Source organism: Sander vitreus, chromosome 2 (assembly GCF_031162955.1).
Source record: "Sander vitreus isolate 19-12246 chromosome 2, sanVit1, whole genome shotgun sequence".
In the NCBI taxonomy this organism is placed as follows: Eukaryota; Metazoa; Chordata; class Actinopteri; order Perciformes; family Percidae; genus Sander; species Sander vitreus.
This window is the reverse complement of record NC_135856.1, coordinates 1,806,772-1,823,384: the sequence shown is the minus strand read 5'-3', so window position 1 is coordinate 1,823,384 and position 16,613 is coordinate 1,806,772. Positions and strand designations below refer to the sequence as shown.

The 16,613-nt window shown below is 40.9% G+C and overlaps 1 protein-coding gene across 2 annotated transcripts in view; it reads right to left on the bottom strand.

The window, feature by feature from the left end:
* Positions 1–6,874, bottom strand: part of LOC144531698 (NLR family CARD domain-containing protein 3-like) — a 28,133-nt gene extending 21,259 nt beyond the window's left edge. The window contains exons 1-7 of one of the 2 annotated variants that reach the window (XM_078271959.1): positions 6,793–6,874; positions 3,052–4,891; positions 2,019–2,192; positions 1,716–1,889; positions 1,336–1,509; positions 1,002–1,175; positions 20–193 (exon numbers count right to left, since the gene is read on the bottom strand). In XM_078271959.1, the coding sequence (XP_078128085.1) occupies positions 20–193; positions 1,002–1,175; positions 1,336–1,509; positions 1,716–1,889; positions 2,019–2,192; positions 3,052–4,832 (2,651 nt within the window). In that variant the 5' untranslated portion in view covers positions 4,833–4,891; positions 6,793–6,874. The remainder of the gene's footprint in view (positions 1–19; positions 194–1,001; positions 1,176–1,335; positions 1,510–1,715; positions 1,890–2,018; positions 2,193–3,051; positions 4,892–6,792) is intronic. The other variant, XM_078271966.1, reaches the window with a different exon arrangement.
* Positions 6,875–16,613: the final 9,739 nt, after the last annotated feature.

Here is a 16,613-nt window from a genome sequence, read left to right as displayed (position 1 = left end):
TCTTGCTGTCCATTTATACCTGAGAGTTTCCAGTCTCCATTGTGGATCCTCCAATCCAGAGGACAGCAGCTTCCCTCCCGAGTCTCCTGGATGATTGTATCTCAGGTCCAGCACTCTCAGATGGGAGGGGTTGAAGCTCAGAGCTGAGGCCAGAGAAGTACAGCCTTCATCTGTGATCAGACAGCCTGACAGACTGTAGAGAGACACACACAAACACACAATTTATTGTGTGAATTTCCTGATTAGAATTAGCTCAATGTTAGAATCAGTTACTGTTATGATCTGCTGAGTGAATATGCAGCAACATTCTAAGACATTTTCTCAAAAACATTACATTCTAGACATTTTTTGGACAGAGTATCCTCTCTCAACTAAAATCCTACAATTGTTGGATATCATCAGTGACACAACCTGTATCTCCAGTACAGGGCCTAAAATTACCCTCCGACTACATGCCTAATGCCGGTGACACTGCAATCTAGTCTGAAATCTACCTGCCATGTTTGTGGGCAGCCAAAGAATTAAACGATTCATCCGTTTTTTTTGCTACTGTTGTTCGTTCACATTTTAACCAAGTCCGCCATTTCCTTGGATTTGACCTAAAAAATGGGGCGGCACATTACTGGAGTGAAGGAGGAGGCCGGTTGAAACAAGCAAGCAACAAAAAGGAGGATTCAAAGAAAAGTAAAAGATGAGGTTTTATTACCAACTCTGCAGTTTGCAACAATGGCAAGGTTCATGAGTGGCTGATTTACTGAATTAGCAGTTAATTGTTAATAACTTAACAGCACTTACATGTGTTCAGTTCAAGGACAATGCTTGTTTATTTCGTGTATTTCACCTTCAGGAGGCAAATACAATTGGCCGGTAAAAGCCAGTGGTTATTAAAATAAACCTGCCACAGTGGCTGGTGGCCAAAACGTTAACTTCAGGCCTTGGTCCAGTAACATTTAAAAGTCCATCTATTGAAGAAAATCATTAAGAAAGTCATTAATCCAGACCTGAGAGTCTCCAGCGTACATTGTTGACTCGCCAATCCAACAGAGAGCAGCTCCAATCCTGAATCCTGCAGGTCGTTGTTACTCAGGTCCAGCTCTCTCAGACCAGAGGACTCGGAGCTGAGAAGTGATGAGAGATCCTGACAGCATTTCTTTGTGATCCTGGTTTGAATCAACCTAAATAAGTAAAAAAATATATTTTCCTATGTTTCAGTTTAGTGTCTAAGAACTGAAGGAATGTGGAGTCAGGAAGGCATGCAATGCATGCAATGCCAAACTAGACTATGTAACGTTTAATGTTTGAGGCACATTACAGTGTTACACAAAAGCATCTGACCTGAGAGTCTCCAGTGTACAATGTGGACTCTGCAGTCCAGCAAAGAGCAGCGTTGCTCCTGAGTCCTCTAGTTCGTTGTTACTCAAGTCCAGCTCTCTCAGACTAGAGGACTGGGAGATGAGAACTGCAGACAAATTTTCACAGCTTCTCTCTGACAGACTACAGCCACTCAGCCTGAAGAAGAGTTAGTGATAAAGAACCATTTTTCCTTTTTTAAACAAATAACAAATATATGTTTTTCATTTTCTTATTACAAATTAATTACGGATTATCCAATGGTACCTGGGCCTTTATTCTTATGCTGCTTCATTTTAAAAATGAGAACCCCAATAAAATGGGAAAACATGATGCTATACAAAAGCGCCAAAATATGATCTGACCTGAAGGTCTCCAGTGTACATTTTGGACTCTTTAGTCCAGCAGAGATCAATTTCACTCCTGAGTGCTGCAGTGTGTTGTTACTCAGGTCCAGCTCTTTCAGACAGGAGGACTGGGAGCTAAGAACTGATGAGAGATCCTGACAGCATTTGTTCGTAAGCCTGGTTTGACGCAACCTGAAATAGAAATAAGTACAACATATTTTCCTTCATGACAACACCAACCCTGTCATATTTTTGTATCAAAAGGATTGAAAACCCATGCAATAGAACATCGAAGTACAAACTATTACACAAAAGTCTGACCTGAGAGTTTCCAGTTTGCAGTTTGGGCTCTTCAGTCCAGCAAAGAGAATCTTCCCTCCTGAATCCTTCAGATCGTTGTTACTCAGGTCCAGCTCTCTCAGACTAGAGGACTGCGAGCTGAGAACTGAGGACAGAGCTTCACAGCTTTTCTCCGTCAGATTACAGCCACTCAGCCTGAAGTGATAAAGACAAACATTGAAACTATTATCGCTAATGTGAGAAACACATTATATGTTTGACTCCCTGAACCTTAAATTAACTACACTATAATTTTCATTTATTTGTCTGCTGAGATAAAATCACAACTCCAACGACTGACTTTTAGGAAATTGATATATTTATCAATTTGCTGACTAAATCTTGTGACTATTAGTTTATTAAGACTTTAGTTAGTTGAGAGCAACCCTGCACGGTGAAGCTTTTAGTGCGTTTACATGCAGTTTATAAACCTGATTATATTCGGGTTAAGGCAAAACCTTGATTTCTCGAATGCCAAGTTAACACTTTACCCCAGCTAAAATCAGAGTTCTCATACCCCTGTTAACAGACTTAGATAACTCCTTTAGTAACCAGTGTATTCATGCATGTATACACCTTCACTGTGGTAAGATCTGGTTACACATCTGCTCGTGCTCTATAGATTTTGTCTGCCCCTACCCACTCTGCTGCAGTGGGTTTTGACCTAGAAATACTCTGTCAGCACTCATCTCAGTGTTGTGGAGATATAAACCGTTGCTATGATACAACAAAATAGCTTTGCATGGATCAGCAGCGGCAGCATAGACTGAGCCTCTGTTTCACTCCCTGCCGAGACAGCAGCGGACACCGGAAGATGTCTAATTAGATTGTCCAACTTTGGGGTTGTCAACACTGTGTCTTGGCAAAAAAGTAGAAGGACTGAGCCCACGCTGCGGTGAAACAATTATCAAGTAATCAATTTGTTGTAGTTTGAGACTATCCGTTGACATTCAATAGTTGAGAACAACCCAACACATGTGACACAGTAAGTATCTTCAGTAATCGGTGCACTTACAGAGCTTTGTTGGAGGCTTTGACCACTGGCAGCAGCCTCAGAAGAGCCTCCTCTGAAGCAGAGTATTTCCTCAGGTCAAACACATCCAGGTCGTTTTCTGATGTCAGTAAGATGAAGACCAGTGCTGACCACTGAGCAGGAGACAGTTTTTCTGTAGAGAGACTTCCTGAACTTAGGTAATGTTGGATTTCCTCCACTAGAGAACGATCATTCAGTTCATTCAGACAGTGGAACAGATTGATGCTTTTCTCTGGAGACAGATTCTCACTGATCTTCATCTTGATGTACTCGACTGTATCCTGATTGGTCTCTGAGCTTCTTTTTTTCATCAGACCTCGTAGGTGTTTGTGATTTGTCTCCAGTGAAAGACCCAGGAGGAAGCGAAGGAACAGGTCCAAGTGTCCATTTGGACTCTGCAAGGCCTTGTCAATAGCAAACCTGTGGACATCTGTCATAGATGTTCTGCTGAAAACCATTCGCATTTGTTCGCCATAACTTTGGCCTGGCTCAGACATCACATTCTTCTTTCTGTTAATGACTGCCCTCTCTACATGAAGAGCAGCCAGGAACTCCTGAACAGTTAGATGGATGAAGCTAAACACCTTTTCCTCATTCTTTCTCCCATATTCCTCTTTGAAGATCTCCGTGAACACTCCTGAGCACACTGACGCTCCAAGGACGTCAATGCCACTCTCTTTGAGATCTTTCTCGTAGAAGATCAGGTTGCCCTTTTCCAACTGATGGTAAGCCAGTTTTGCTAATGACTCAATGTACTGAATGCACTTTTTTCGGTCATACTTCTTTTTTGTCTGATGAATCTGAAACACCAGGAATTCTGCATACATCTCGGTCAGGGTCTTGGGCAGCTCTCCTCCCTCTCTGGTTTTCATCACTTCCTCCAGAACCGTAGCAGTGATCCAGCAGAAGACTGGGATGTGGCACATGATGTGGAGGCTTCGTGATGTCTTGATGTGGGAGATGATTCTGCTGGCCTGCTCTTCATCTCTGAATCTCTTCCTGAAGTACTCTTCCTTCTGTGGGTCGGTAAACCCTCTGACCTCTGTCATGATGTCAACAAAATCAGAATGGATCTGATTTGCTGCTGCCGGTCGGGTTGTTATCCAGAGGCGAGCAGAGGGAAGCAGTTTCTTCTTGATGAGGTTCGTCAGCAGCTTGTCCACTGAGGTTGGCGTTGTCAAATTGAATTTAACTGCCTGATTTTCATTGGTAGAGCAGTCCAGATCAAGGCGGCTCTCATCCAGTCCATCCAAAACAAACAGAAGTTTGAATTCACTCTTGTCATAGTTGGTGTTTCCTGATGACTGCAGAGCTGTAAAGATGTAATTCAAGACGTCTGCCTTGATGTCTTTAGTCTCTGTGATACATTCATGAATAAGCTCTGCCAAACAAAACTTTTCCTCCTTCTTTAAAGTCAGCTCGCGGAAGGTGAAAAGAAAAATGAGATGCACATCTTGATTGGCTCTTCCTTCAGCCCAGTCCAACACAAATTTGCGCACAAGAAATGTTTTGCCAATTCCTGTGATTCCATTGGTCAGCACTGTTCTTATTGGTTTATATCTTCCAGAGGGGGGTTTGAACATGTCACAAGGTTTAATTGTTGTCTCTGTTTCTGCTGGCTTCACTGCCACTGCCTCAACCTGCCAGAACTCATGCTGTGTGTTAAGCTGTATGTCACCCCCCACTGCGACGTACAGATGTGTGTAGATATCATCCAGATACTGCTCATCCTTCTTCTGTGCCCACCCTTCCTGTGCACACATAAATGTATCATGGAAGTTTGATTGAAGTTTTTTTCGGTAATGTAAGATGAGTCCTGGTTCTGTTAACAGAACACAAATATAGAAAATGAAAATTATTAGGCTGTTAGTACATTTTTATAAGCAGTATACAAATATTGTTTTGCTAAGGGACTTTCTTACGAAGAATGGTGGGTGGTTCTCAACGCGGACAGCTAAGGTAACCATAAAGGCCAGCCTAGGTGTACCTGAAAACATCATGGCTAATGGGGATCTGGTAAAGCTACGTGTACCAATCATCTGCTTAGTAGGAAAAAAATGATTACAGAAACAATTATGAAAAACATACAGCAAGGGTTGGAAGTGTAAGGTGTCTCCCACCCAGACAAGCATGATGCTGCATAATGGAAAGCCGAAAAGAAGTTGCACAGCTGATCCCCCTCCTAACCAAACATGGCGCAAAGATTGGCACCTGGAGCATCCGAACAATGTACCACGCTGGTAAAGCTAACAAAACATCCTGGGACTCTACTGGCCAAACACAATGACTAATAAAGAGCTCTGGAAAATCACTAACCAAGAACCAATTGAAACACAAATCAAACGCAGGAAATGGGGCTAGATTGGGCATATCCTGAGGAAACCACCCTCCAGCACGACCAGACAGGATTTATCCTGGAACAAACAAGGAAAAAGAAAGCCTGGAAGACCCAGGAACTGCTGGAGAAGGTCTGTGGAGGCAGAACCCAAGAAAAAGGTATCATCCATCGCCACTCAACACCGAACCAGCTGGAGAAAGTTCATGAATGACCTATGCTCCCCAAAGAGCAAAATGGGTTAAATGGTACATCTGTGTGGATAATGATGTCTCAGCGGAGATTGTACAGTGTTTCCTAAACAAAAAACCCTTTGGTCACCAGCAAAATCAAGGTCCTTTCAGCAGGGCAAGGACAGCTACAGAATGAAGATTAAACAAAAGCTCATTTATATCAATTTTTAACCGATTCACGATCGCATCGTTACATCTCTACTAGTCTCACTTGCCATATCTATCTCCACAGCGCTGTAGAGTAAGGTCTGCCTACACCACTGATGCATTCCTTGATAGAGGAAAAAAACACTCTGGGTTGTTTGCATTTCTTTAAACCAATTACAATGGTCTTGGGAGGCGCTAAGCTCCGGACGTGACGGTCTCTAAACATCCCAGTTAGAAAGTAAATACCGTAAACATATTCTTTGTAAATCTTTACAAACTACCCCGAAAGAACCAAGCAGGCATGCCTAGTTGCACTATCCAAATTTTCTTCAAAACTTGACATTTTCAGTGTGTAGCTTGCTAGCTCGAAGTTTGTTGTTCTTTCCCAAAACGAAGATTTTTGAAAAGCAGAAGATCTGGCGCTCCGGTAAATGAATTGTCGTTAACCCAGATTAAATTCCTACCGGACATATATTTATGATTCAAGATACTTGGTTAAATTAATAATGTGGCTTTTCAAACTAAAATATTTTATCTTGTGTAGATGGTAACAGTAAATGTTAAGCTTTAATATATTGAATGGGTGAGTTATATGAAAATTCAACCCTGTACAGGAAATTAGCTATAAAAAACAAATCCATTTTTGTACCAGGCTGTAAAGATGTTTATTTCTGCGAAGTTTGAAAAAAGTAACAATGTGGACATAATCTCCAATACAAAACCAATCATATTTTTGGAGGGGGACAAATTTACCTCTTCTAAATACTGCATCCCCCCAAAAAAATCTACGCCTATGCCTGGCACTCTACTGGCTCCGCTTCTGACACTAAATCACATTAAAAAAATGATGTCCCTGTTTTTCAAGAACTTCCTGATCAAGTCAAGTCAGTTTCATTAATGAAGTGCCGAATCATCTGGCATCATTAATTATTTTTATATAGAGCAGGTAAACACCATACTCTTCCTTAATATTAATTCTTATAATATTCAATCAATGAGCAATCCTACCTGCCCAGTATGGAGTTTGGGGCTCATGGCTGCTGCTTGGCTCTTCATTGTCAGTGTTAGCAGCAAACTGGACCAGTGGCTGCTGCTGAGGAGCTTCAAGAATAAAAAGAAAGAAGAATAAAAAGTTTCATTCATAAACATGCACGGTTGCAGGCAACGTTTTTGCACAACCGCTAGCATCCTGCACTGATCCTAACTAAGCACTTGCGTCCTGCACTGCTCCTAACTAACCACTAGTGTCCTGCACTGGTCCTAACTAACTGCTAGCATCCTGCACTGCTCCTAACTAACTTCTAGCATCTTGCACTGCTCCTAACTAACTGCTAGCGCTCTGCACTGCTCCTAACTAACCGCTAGCATCCTGCACTGCTCCTAACTAACTTCTAGCATCTTGCACTGCTCCTAACTAACTGCTAGCATCCTGCACTGCTCCTGCACTGCTCCTAACTAACTGCTAGCATCCTGCACTGCTCCTGCACTGCTCCTAACTAACTGCTAGCATCCTGCACTGCTCCTAACTAACCACTAGCGTCCTGCACTGCTCATGACTAACCACTAGCATCCTGCACTGCTCCTAACTAGCTTACCTTACCCATCTCATCATCTTCATTTGGCATTTCACTCTCAAACTGCGAGCTTGTTTTAATGAAAAAGTCGCTCAGTTTAGCACATCTGGCCACGTCGCCTTGTAGAACTTTCTTTTGTTTAATTGTCGTCTTTTCAGCGCCGTTTTTGCGCTTATTAGTATGATCTACTTTTATAACTTATTTTTGTTGGTGGAGCACATCCTCTAACAAGCACAACTGACTGAAGTGTAAGGTTACAAGGTGCAGCCGTTGATAATGGAAAAACATTATAACGTCATAATAACCAGACTCAGCGACTGGCATGGGCTGCATGAATGTACAGTAGAGCCTTCGTAACCAAAAAAAACAGACCGGCCCATGTGCTTCCAATTAGCCAATCCGGTCCTGCACCTTTTTCATCTGCAAAATGTTTTGTTTTTCAAACAAAACATAGCATCAATCTAACTAAAAGATTGTTGTCAGATCTAATGATTGTAGTCGGACTTCTTTAACAAGTTCTGTCTTTAAGTTTTTTGACTGTTATTTATTTATTATCTGCTCTGGTTTTTCCAACGTTTTGGACACAGATATATGGTGATAATAACGGTCCAAAATTATGTGAAATTACAATTTCTTTTAATTGAAAAACAAGAAAGACCCTTGCCAAATATGCGCACTTAAGTCTTCCACAAACCTAGGAAAAACACTGAAATGCATTTCTGTGACATCATGTTTGTCTTCCTGTGACTGACTTTTTGTCACTGAGCTGCTGGCTGACGAACTCTGCACCAGATCATTCCTGTTGATCTTCTTTAAGACCTGATGGGTCAGCTCCACGGCTCCAGGAGGTGCGTAGGTCTGGATCATCAGACGAACTGTGTCCCATGTCTTTGCATTCTCCAGCTTGCTCCATGGGATGGTTGACGAGTCTTTCAGGCATTCCTCTTTCAGGATCCACTTGAAACGCTGAAATTCGTCTTCTCCGAGTTCGTCCAGAGTGTTTAAGAGGACCTCGTATGCCATTGTGGCTCCCTGTTAAGATCAGAGAACATATTTCTGCTAAATATTGTTGCTGTTTTAACCAAAGGCCGCGTTTGGAAGGAATGACAATCTGTTTGTGTCTTGGAGTGACAAAACCATTAGGGGTGGGAAAAATAATCGATTCTTAGATGCATCGCGATTCTCTCTAGAACGTTTTGATTATCGATTCTGATAAGTTAATCAATTTAAAAAAATAAATAATAACATTTTGTATATATACTAGGGCTGTCAATCGTTTAAAAAATGTAATCTAATACATACTCTGTGATTAATTAATCGAAATTAATCGCATACATAATTAACGGTGCCTGAACCATTAATTATGTTATTAGAAAAAGAAAAGAAAAAAAAGGGTACTAAACAACAGTCTGTGACATTATAGAACGGCTTGTTTATTGCTAAGGCCATATGGTCAAAATTAAATGATTTAATAATAATGTATAACAATAACAATAACTTATTTCACTAGTAAATTGCTGTTGAACGACAAAAACAACCACCAGATGGGAAAAGGACATTTACAATAACTTCAAATGCACCACGAGGCTGTAGTTTACCAGTTTCATTGAACGCACCATCTGTGTTGTTTTTCCAACGGCAGCTGCAGATTGTTACATACCGGTGTTCAATCGTCTACAGTAAAACACAGTCAAACTTTACACCGTTTAGCGTTAACTGTCAGCATTTTAACCGTGTTTAATCCAGCTACTAGCTAGCGGTAGGCTAACGTTAGCTGCTGTCGAGTATAGTGTTAACTAGCGTCATGTGCAGCGGTGTTTGTGTTTCAGAGCATCAGAGAGAAGAGCAGACATATCAGTGGCACCAGATTTTGGTAGCCAGGGTTGGCAGGAAGAAGATTTTTACAAGTAAATGTTCCAGTTAATGATCCAGGCAGAACATTCTCGTCTCCTCCTTCATTTTACAGTCCAATGGTGCTAGAACGGCTCCGGGTCAAACCTCAATATGGAATGGATTAATCTGCGTTATTTTTTTTAATGCGTTATTTTTTCTCAGATTAATTAATCAAAATGAACGCGTTATTTTGACAGCCCTAATATATACACATGATCCAACAAGACATACATAAAAGCAAACTCAGATTTATATGTATATTTTTAAAAATCACTCATGGAAATGTACATTAAAAAAATTGTTGCATCGAGATGCATCGATAATCGGTTTAGAATCGAATTGTTTGCCTCTAAATCGGAATTGAATTGTGAGGTGCCAAGGGATTCACACCCCTAAAAAACATATTCTGCAAATGAACAATATCTAGAAATACATTGAACACTCACACAGAAAAGGAGCTGTCTCTTCCCTGACTGAAGTCTTGTTGAGTCTCCTGCAGACTGAGTGAGTTAAGAGCTGTGAAAAATAACAGGAAGAGTGTGACCTATATGTTGTGTGACGCAATTGATCATGACCGGTCATGACCTGCTACTCCACGGGCTTCCACAGAACGTGTGGGCTGTCAGCTTTCAAACAGGTTACCGCAGCTTAAAAAGTAGGTTAATTTTATTTATTTTTTTAAATCTTAAATACTCTTATGTCATGTTGAAAGAGTTGACATTCCTTCTGTCCACACTGGCTGTGGAGTTGTGTAGAACAGGGAAGTTTTAAGCATCAATTACTTAATTTCCTTTATTCGGATAAACTTTTATGCACCAATTTACGGTGGAAATACCTTTACTTGGCCTATGCAAAGAAGAAAAACAGATGACAAGTCAAAATATATCAAAAATATAATGGAAAGTATGTTGTTGTCATTGTGCAATTTTAGGTGGGTATATGGAAATCCTGGAGCTTCTTAGTGGGTATACTGTGTATACCTGCGTATCACGTAGACTACACCACTGGGTTGATTGCGTTTCTTTAATGCTGCTGCCACCAAACCAGAAGAAAAAGAAACATTCGAGGGTGAAGAAAAGAAGAAGAAGAAGAAGAAGAAGAAGAAGAAGAAGAAGAAGAAGGGTGATTTACACAAAGACAGCAATGGAAATCTCCAGCTGGAGAGACGTCGAGATTTAGGAACTTCTGTCGGTGTAATCTTCGTCATGTCCTGTCTCCTGCACGCTCTGCCCCTTGCCTTAAGTCTGACGTTCTGACTTGTCCGTTAACGTGAGAAAGGGAAAATCTGGACTACTACAGACTATTCGTCAGACGTGGTTTGGAGTTCATACGAGAAAATGGCTTTAGTTACACAAATCCAAACTGATCTTTAAACACAGACTATGCTGAAACATGCTTCCTACATGTTTTAGACAGAGAGGTAATGCTTTATTCACTTTAATTCAACTTCCCTGCCTGAGGTGTGATCGGGTGGCCTAGTTTTCGGGACTTTTAACAGATTTATTTATGCATTTAAAGAAATGTAAACCACCCAAAGTGTTTTTGTTCTCCTCTCCCAGAATGCATCTGTGGTGTCACCTCCTCTTCTTCCCCAATGGGACATAAGGCTTAAATGAGCACTCTCCATTGCATTCAGTCCCTGGCAGCATGTTGGACCTCTCCCCATGACAGGTTCATCTGTAGAAAACTATTCTGTCAGCCACTGACCCAAAATCTTTGCCCCTAAATAATAAATAACAGCAGCAACCAAAGATTTTTCAGATCATGTACTACTGCAGAATGACATTCATTTCTAAGTTACTCAGTAAAACCACACTTTTGGCAGGTGGGGCTTTGACCCAAAACAACAAGTCCTCCAACCCACACGACCTATATGTATATTGTGTGGTTCCTACCCTATAACACGACCCACAGCAGCATTTTATACATTAGCGCCTCTAGTGGTGGAAGGAAATACGACATGTTATTTAAAGCAGAGAATGTAACGTTGTGAAACAGTTGCAGTTTGGTTAGGTTTAGGAACAAAAATTACTCAGGTCTGCCACGACTGTGTGTTTGACCCAAAAACATGTCACCTCTTTCTCTTTCTCTCTCTCTCTCTGTGTCTCTCTTTCTCTCTCTGTCTCTCTCTCCCTCTCTCTTCCTCTATGTCTCTCTCTCTCTCCCTTTTTCTCTCTGTCTCTCAATTTCAATTTCATGTTGCTTTATTGGCATGACAAAAAATACATATGTGTTGCCAAAGCTTAAGAACAAACATAAAACAAAAACATAAAAACAACAACAAGGAGTAAATACATCTGATATAATAATACGAGTAAACAGGATAATTATGATAAAATTGCAGATACTAAACAAATTCTGTGCATATCCCTCAAAGGGTATGTTAAAAAAATACAAACACAATACAATTCTCTATTTATTTTGCCTTGTATTATGGCAGGAGAAGACATATTTAGCTGCTATCCATGCCGTGCTTTTATCTTCTCCTAATAAAAAAGGAAGCTTTTTGTCCTCAGTGTAGGTAGTGAAGCCTGGTATATGTTTTTCAAATTTTTGGAAATATTTGGTTCTTAAGTCTTCATATTTGGGACATGTACCTAGGAAATGTAATTCTGTTTCGATATCCTGGTGGCAGTGTGTACAGACACGTTCCTCTCTTGGTCTCCACACTTTTAAATGGCTACCTCTTTCAATTTCCCAGCTCATGGTCACTGACTCTGTATTTTGTTAAAACTATTATTTCTTTTGGATTTTTTGTTTTGAGATATTCGGCCAATTGGATATCTCTGTTCAGGGATTGATAATCAATCAATCAATCAACATTTATTTATATAGCACTTTACAGTAACCAGCAGGTATCCAAAGTGCTTCACATCAGAAACCAAGAATAAAACATATCATACAACATATCATACAATAAAAAGAATGAAACATAGAAAACAGTAAAATAAAAAAAGGTTCCATAGAAATAGGAGAGGGAAATTGTCACACCACTACTACGTATTAAAAGCCATTCTAAACAGATAGGTTTCGAGTTTAGACCTAAAAAGAGCTACATCTGTAATTGTCAGAATATCAGGGGGTAACTTGTTCCAGAGTCTCGGGGCAGCAATCGCTGAGGAGGAGTAACAGAGGAGATTGTGTTGTATTTTATTTTCATTTTGCCTTTGTTCTGTATACTCGTCTTTTAGTTTAGTTTCAAATCTTTTGATTGAAGACTGAGGATTGTGTCTGTGGCGGCTCTGAGGCTCAGTGTACCTGTCTCTCTCTCTACCTGTCTGTCTACTACTGACTGTGTTTAGCTCCATGTACCTCCGAGCCAGCTGGTCCAGGGGCTAGACATCGGAGAGCTTTGTATGCAATGGAATTTTTATCAGCTTGATTTAAATGCTGCCAAAATTTAATTTACCTTTTTTGAATTTGAATTTTCAGAGGGATTATACCGAGTTCTGCTCTGCATGCATTGTTCGGGGTATTTGGGCAAACTTTTAGAATAATTTTACAGAATTCCTGTTGTAATTTTTCAGTGGTTGTTTTATCACAGTTTTTAAATTCTGGTTTCGAAATCAGGACCCAAACTTCGCTTCAATAAAGCATTATTGGTGTTATCCGAAAATTGTAGATTTTAAGCCAAATTCTTGCGGGGATATTTGTTTTTCCAAATTTGCATTTCATTGCATACAAAGCACTCTGAGCTTTATTACATAGTGTGTTTAAGACCAGGTTGAAACTCCATTATGCACTAATTTCAACCCCTAAGTAATTATATGAACCCTTTTGTTCTAGTCTGGTGTTGCCCAGAGTGAAGTTGTAACTCTGTCTATTTCCCTGAGATCTCGCTCTTCTCTGAAATACCATAACACTAGTCTTTTTCAGATTGACTGTCAGTGCCCATTTCTGACAGTACTGCTCTAGGACAGACAGGCTATGTTGTAAACCATCTTCTGTTATGGACAACAAAACTAGATCATCGGCATAGAGCATGAGCTTGATGTTGGTATCATGAAGTGTGAGACCTGGGGCTGCAGATTGTTCCAACATTGCTGCTAATTCATTGATGTAAATGTTAAACCGTGTTGGACTCAAACTGCATCCCTGTCTCACTCCATGCCCTTGTTTGAAGAATTCTGTTCTTTTGGAGCCAATTGTTACTGCACATTTATTTTCTGTGTACAGTGATTTAATAGTGTCATAAACTGTACCCCCTATACCACTTTCAATAAGTTCATAAAAAAGCCCATCATGCCATATTGAGTCAAATGCTTTTTTTAAAGTCTATAAAACATGCAACTATTTTCCCATTTTTAATTTTGGTGTAGTTTTTAATAAGGGTGTGCAGAGTGTAAATGTGGTCTGACGTGTAATATTTCGGTAAAAAGCCAATTAGATTTTTACTTGAGACATTGTGCTTGGTAAGGACGGACAGTATTCTGGCATTAATAATACTGCAGAAAACCTTCCCCAAACTACTGTTCACACAAATGCCTCTGTAATTGTTAGGGTCCAATCTGTCGCCATTTTTGAAAATAGGGGCGATGAGTCCATGGTTCCAGATCTCAGGGAAATAACCAAACTCCAGAACAAGGTTGAACAGCTTGTGGAGGGTTGCCTGCAGTGTAGGGCCTCTGTGCTTTAGCATCTCAGGGCAGATTCTGTCCTCTGTGTCTCTCTCTCTCTCTCTCTCTCTCTCTCTCTCTCTCTCTCTCTCTCTCTCTCCCCCTCTCTCTCTGTCTCTCTCTGTCTCTGTCTCTCTGTCTCTCTGCCTCTCTCTCTGTCTCTCTGTCTCTCTCTCTGTCTCTATATCTATCTATCTATCTATCTATCTATCTATCTATCTATCTGTATATCTGTGTTCTAATGGAGCAGTTTAATGAATGTCACAAACGACTAATCATCTGTTTCCCCAGAAAGATGCAGTGCTGCTATCGGCCACCATGTGGAGTTGTGTTCATGTTTTCAGAGCACAAACTGAGACATTCAGTAACTTCAGACTGTGTCACTGTGGTGGAAGAAGGAGCCAATCAAATCCTTTACCTCCATTACTGCAACAGTTAAAGTCCTACGTACAAATGTTTACTAAAGTTACAGTTTTTCTCTATTAATTTGGCACATTTTTACTTACAAAAGTTCAATCCTCACACCACATGGTACATTCAGCACTTGCAAAAGGTGATTACTCAATCAAAAGAATTAGCTCCAAATGTAATGTTGTCATCAAAACAAAAGGTTCCTTTATCATTGGATAAGCCGTAATTCATTTGTAATGAAAAAAATGAAAAAAAGTTTTTTGTTTGGCAATTCCTTATTATTGTTATTCCTTTTGGATTGAAGAATGAAAAAGTCTGTGCACAATTTGTTTCATAGTTTGAAACCAAAAACGGCAGTCACGTGGGTTTTTTGTTTCCAAAATGAAAAGCGTGAAAACCAAATTCAAAACATCAAGACAGATGACATGTAGTAAAAGTAAATATGTCAAAACAAAAGCACGGGGGAGCGTGTCAGATGACAAATAAACAAATTACAATTACAAATGAATTACAGATTATCCAAAGATACCCTGACCCAAAAGGTTCCTTTATCATTGCTTAGACCAAGATGCAAAGACATCTTGTCACATGACAGTCTACTCTGAAAGGGTGATAGTTACCCTCTCCTTTGTGTCGAAAGGAGCCAGTTAAGGTGGTTTGGGCATCTGCTAAGGATGCCCCCTGGGCGCCTCCCTAGGGCGGTGTTCCAGGCACGTCCAGCTGGGAGGAGGCCACGGGGAAGACCCAGGACTAGGTTGAGGCACATCCAGCTGGGAAGACCTCAGGGAAGATCCAGGACTAGGTGGAGGCACATCCAGCTGGGAGGACTAGAGTGGAGAGATTATATCTCAACCTAGTCCTGGGAATGCCTCGGGATCCCCCAGTCAGAGCTGGTTAATGTGGCTCTGGAAGGGGAAGTTTGGCATCCCCTGCTGGAGCTGCTGCCCCCACGACCCGACCCTGGATAACCGGATTAAGTTGGAATGGAATGGAAGATTGAGGCAGCTGAATAGCACTGATGTGGCACACACTATACTTTTAAAAAACATTTCTCATTGTACGTACACACCAGTCAACCGCAAACACAAAAAAATGTGTGTATGTCTATAATTGTTGCCCGTATCTCATTTTATATTTCTTTGCCTAAGCCTTTTACCCTGGAAATCCAGAGTTATCGCAAGAGCACAATTTGAATTTCCTCAGCGAGTCACTGTGGTATTCAGTAATTATGCTCATTAACTATGCCCTTGTAGCCGAGCTGCACCAATCACATCAGTGTATCTGATATAGGCGGCCAGAGGCGAGCTAAACAGATGACGACAGCGCTGCGACATCCAAGTCATTAGTAAACATTGCAAGATGGCTACGGATGAACACCAGTCGTTTGAAACGGCTTTGGCCGCTACAATGAACGAGTTAGACTTGGCTTTTTATCTAAAAGAGGAACAGAAGACGGCGCTCCAATCGTTCCTTTGCAAGAAGGACGTTTTTGTTGTTTTGCCAACTGGATATGACAAGAGTTTAATCTACCAGTTAGCTTCACTGGTAGCTAGTGTATTGTTGTGATTGGTCGTAGTGTTATCCAATGGCATGCAGTGAGATTTTCAAATGCATGCTTGGTGATTTGGATTTGGGTTTGGATTTCCAGGCTATAAGCCTTTAGCTTTCTCTGGCTCTTCTCTGTCCTCTGTGCCCCCCTCTCCCTCTGCCTCTCCCCCTCACCATACCACTCCCTCTCTAATGCCCCTTCCTCTTGCCCCTATCTGTCTCCTGCATGCTCCTTATTCCACAGCTGTAATTAAATATAAAATTTAAATAATTAATGTTGGATGTTGTGTTATCTTTTGTAATGACTGGAGTTATCTGACTGTTTGTGCTTCCTGTTCTAGTTTGACTCAGTCAGTCTGCTCTCCAGCTCTGTGGAGATGGTGTGGGCAAAGTGGTCCATCTAGTGGACTGATAGCACAACTACAGCTCATCGTGCTTCATCTTTGCTTCACACATGTTGGAACCATGGTTACAGCTGCTTAACCATCTCTAACTGTCCATGACGTTCTCCATGTCAGAGCACTCAGATCAGTCCAGCACTGTGTGTGTGTGTTTTGTGTTGAAGCCCAGAGCAGAAACAGAAACCAGACTCTCCTGAACCTGAACCCAGCTGTGTGTCCATCAAGAGCCACCGGTCCATGGATCCACCTTTAGTGTTTAAAGGACAGCTTCCTGCAGAGACTCAGTAAGTCAACATAGTCCCAGCATTAACATTGCATCATGTTCTGTACATGTTCTAACAATGTTATTGTTTCTTTTCATATATACCATTCAGAGTCCCTGCTGA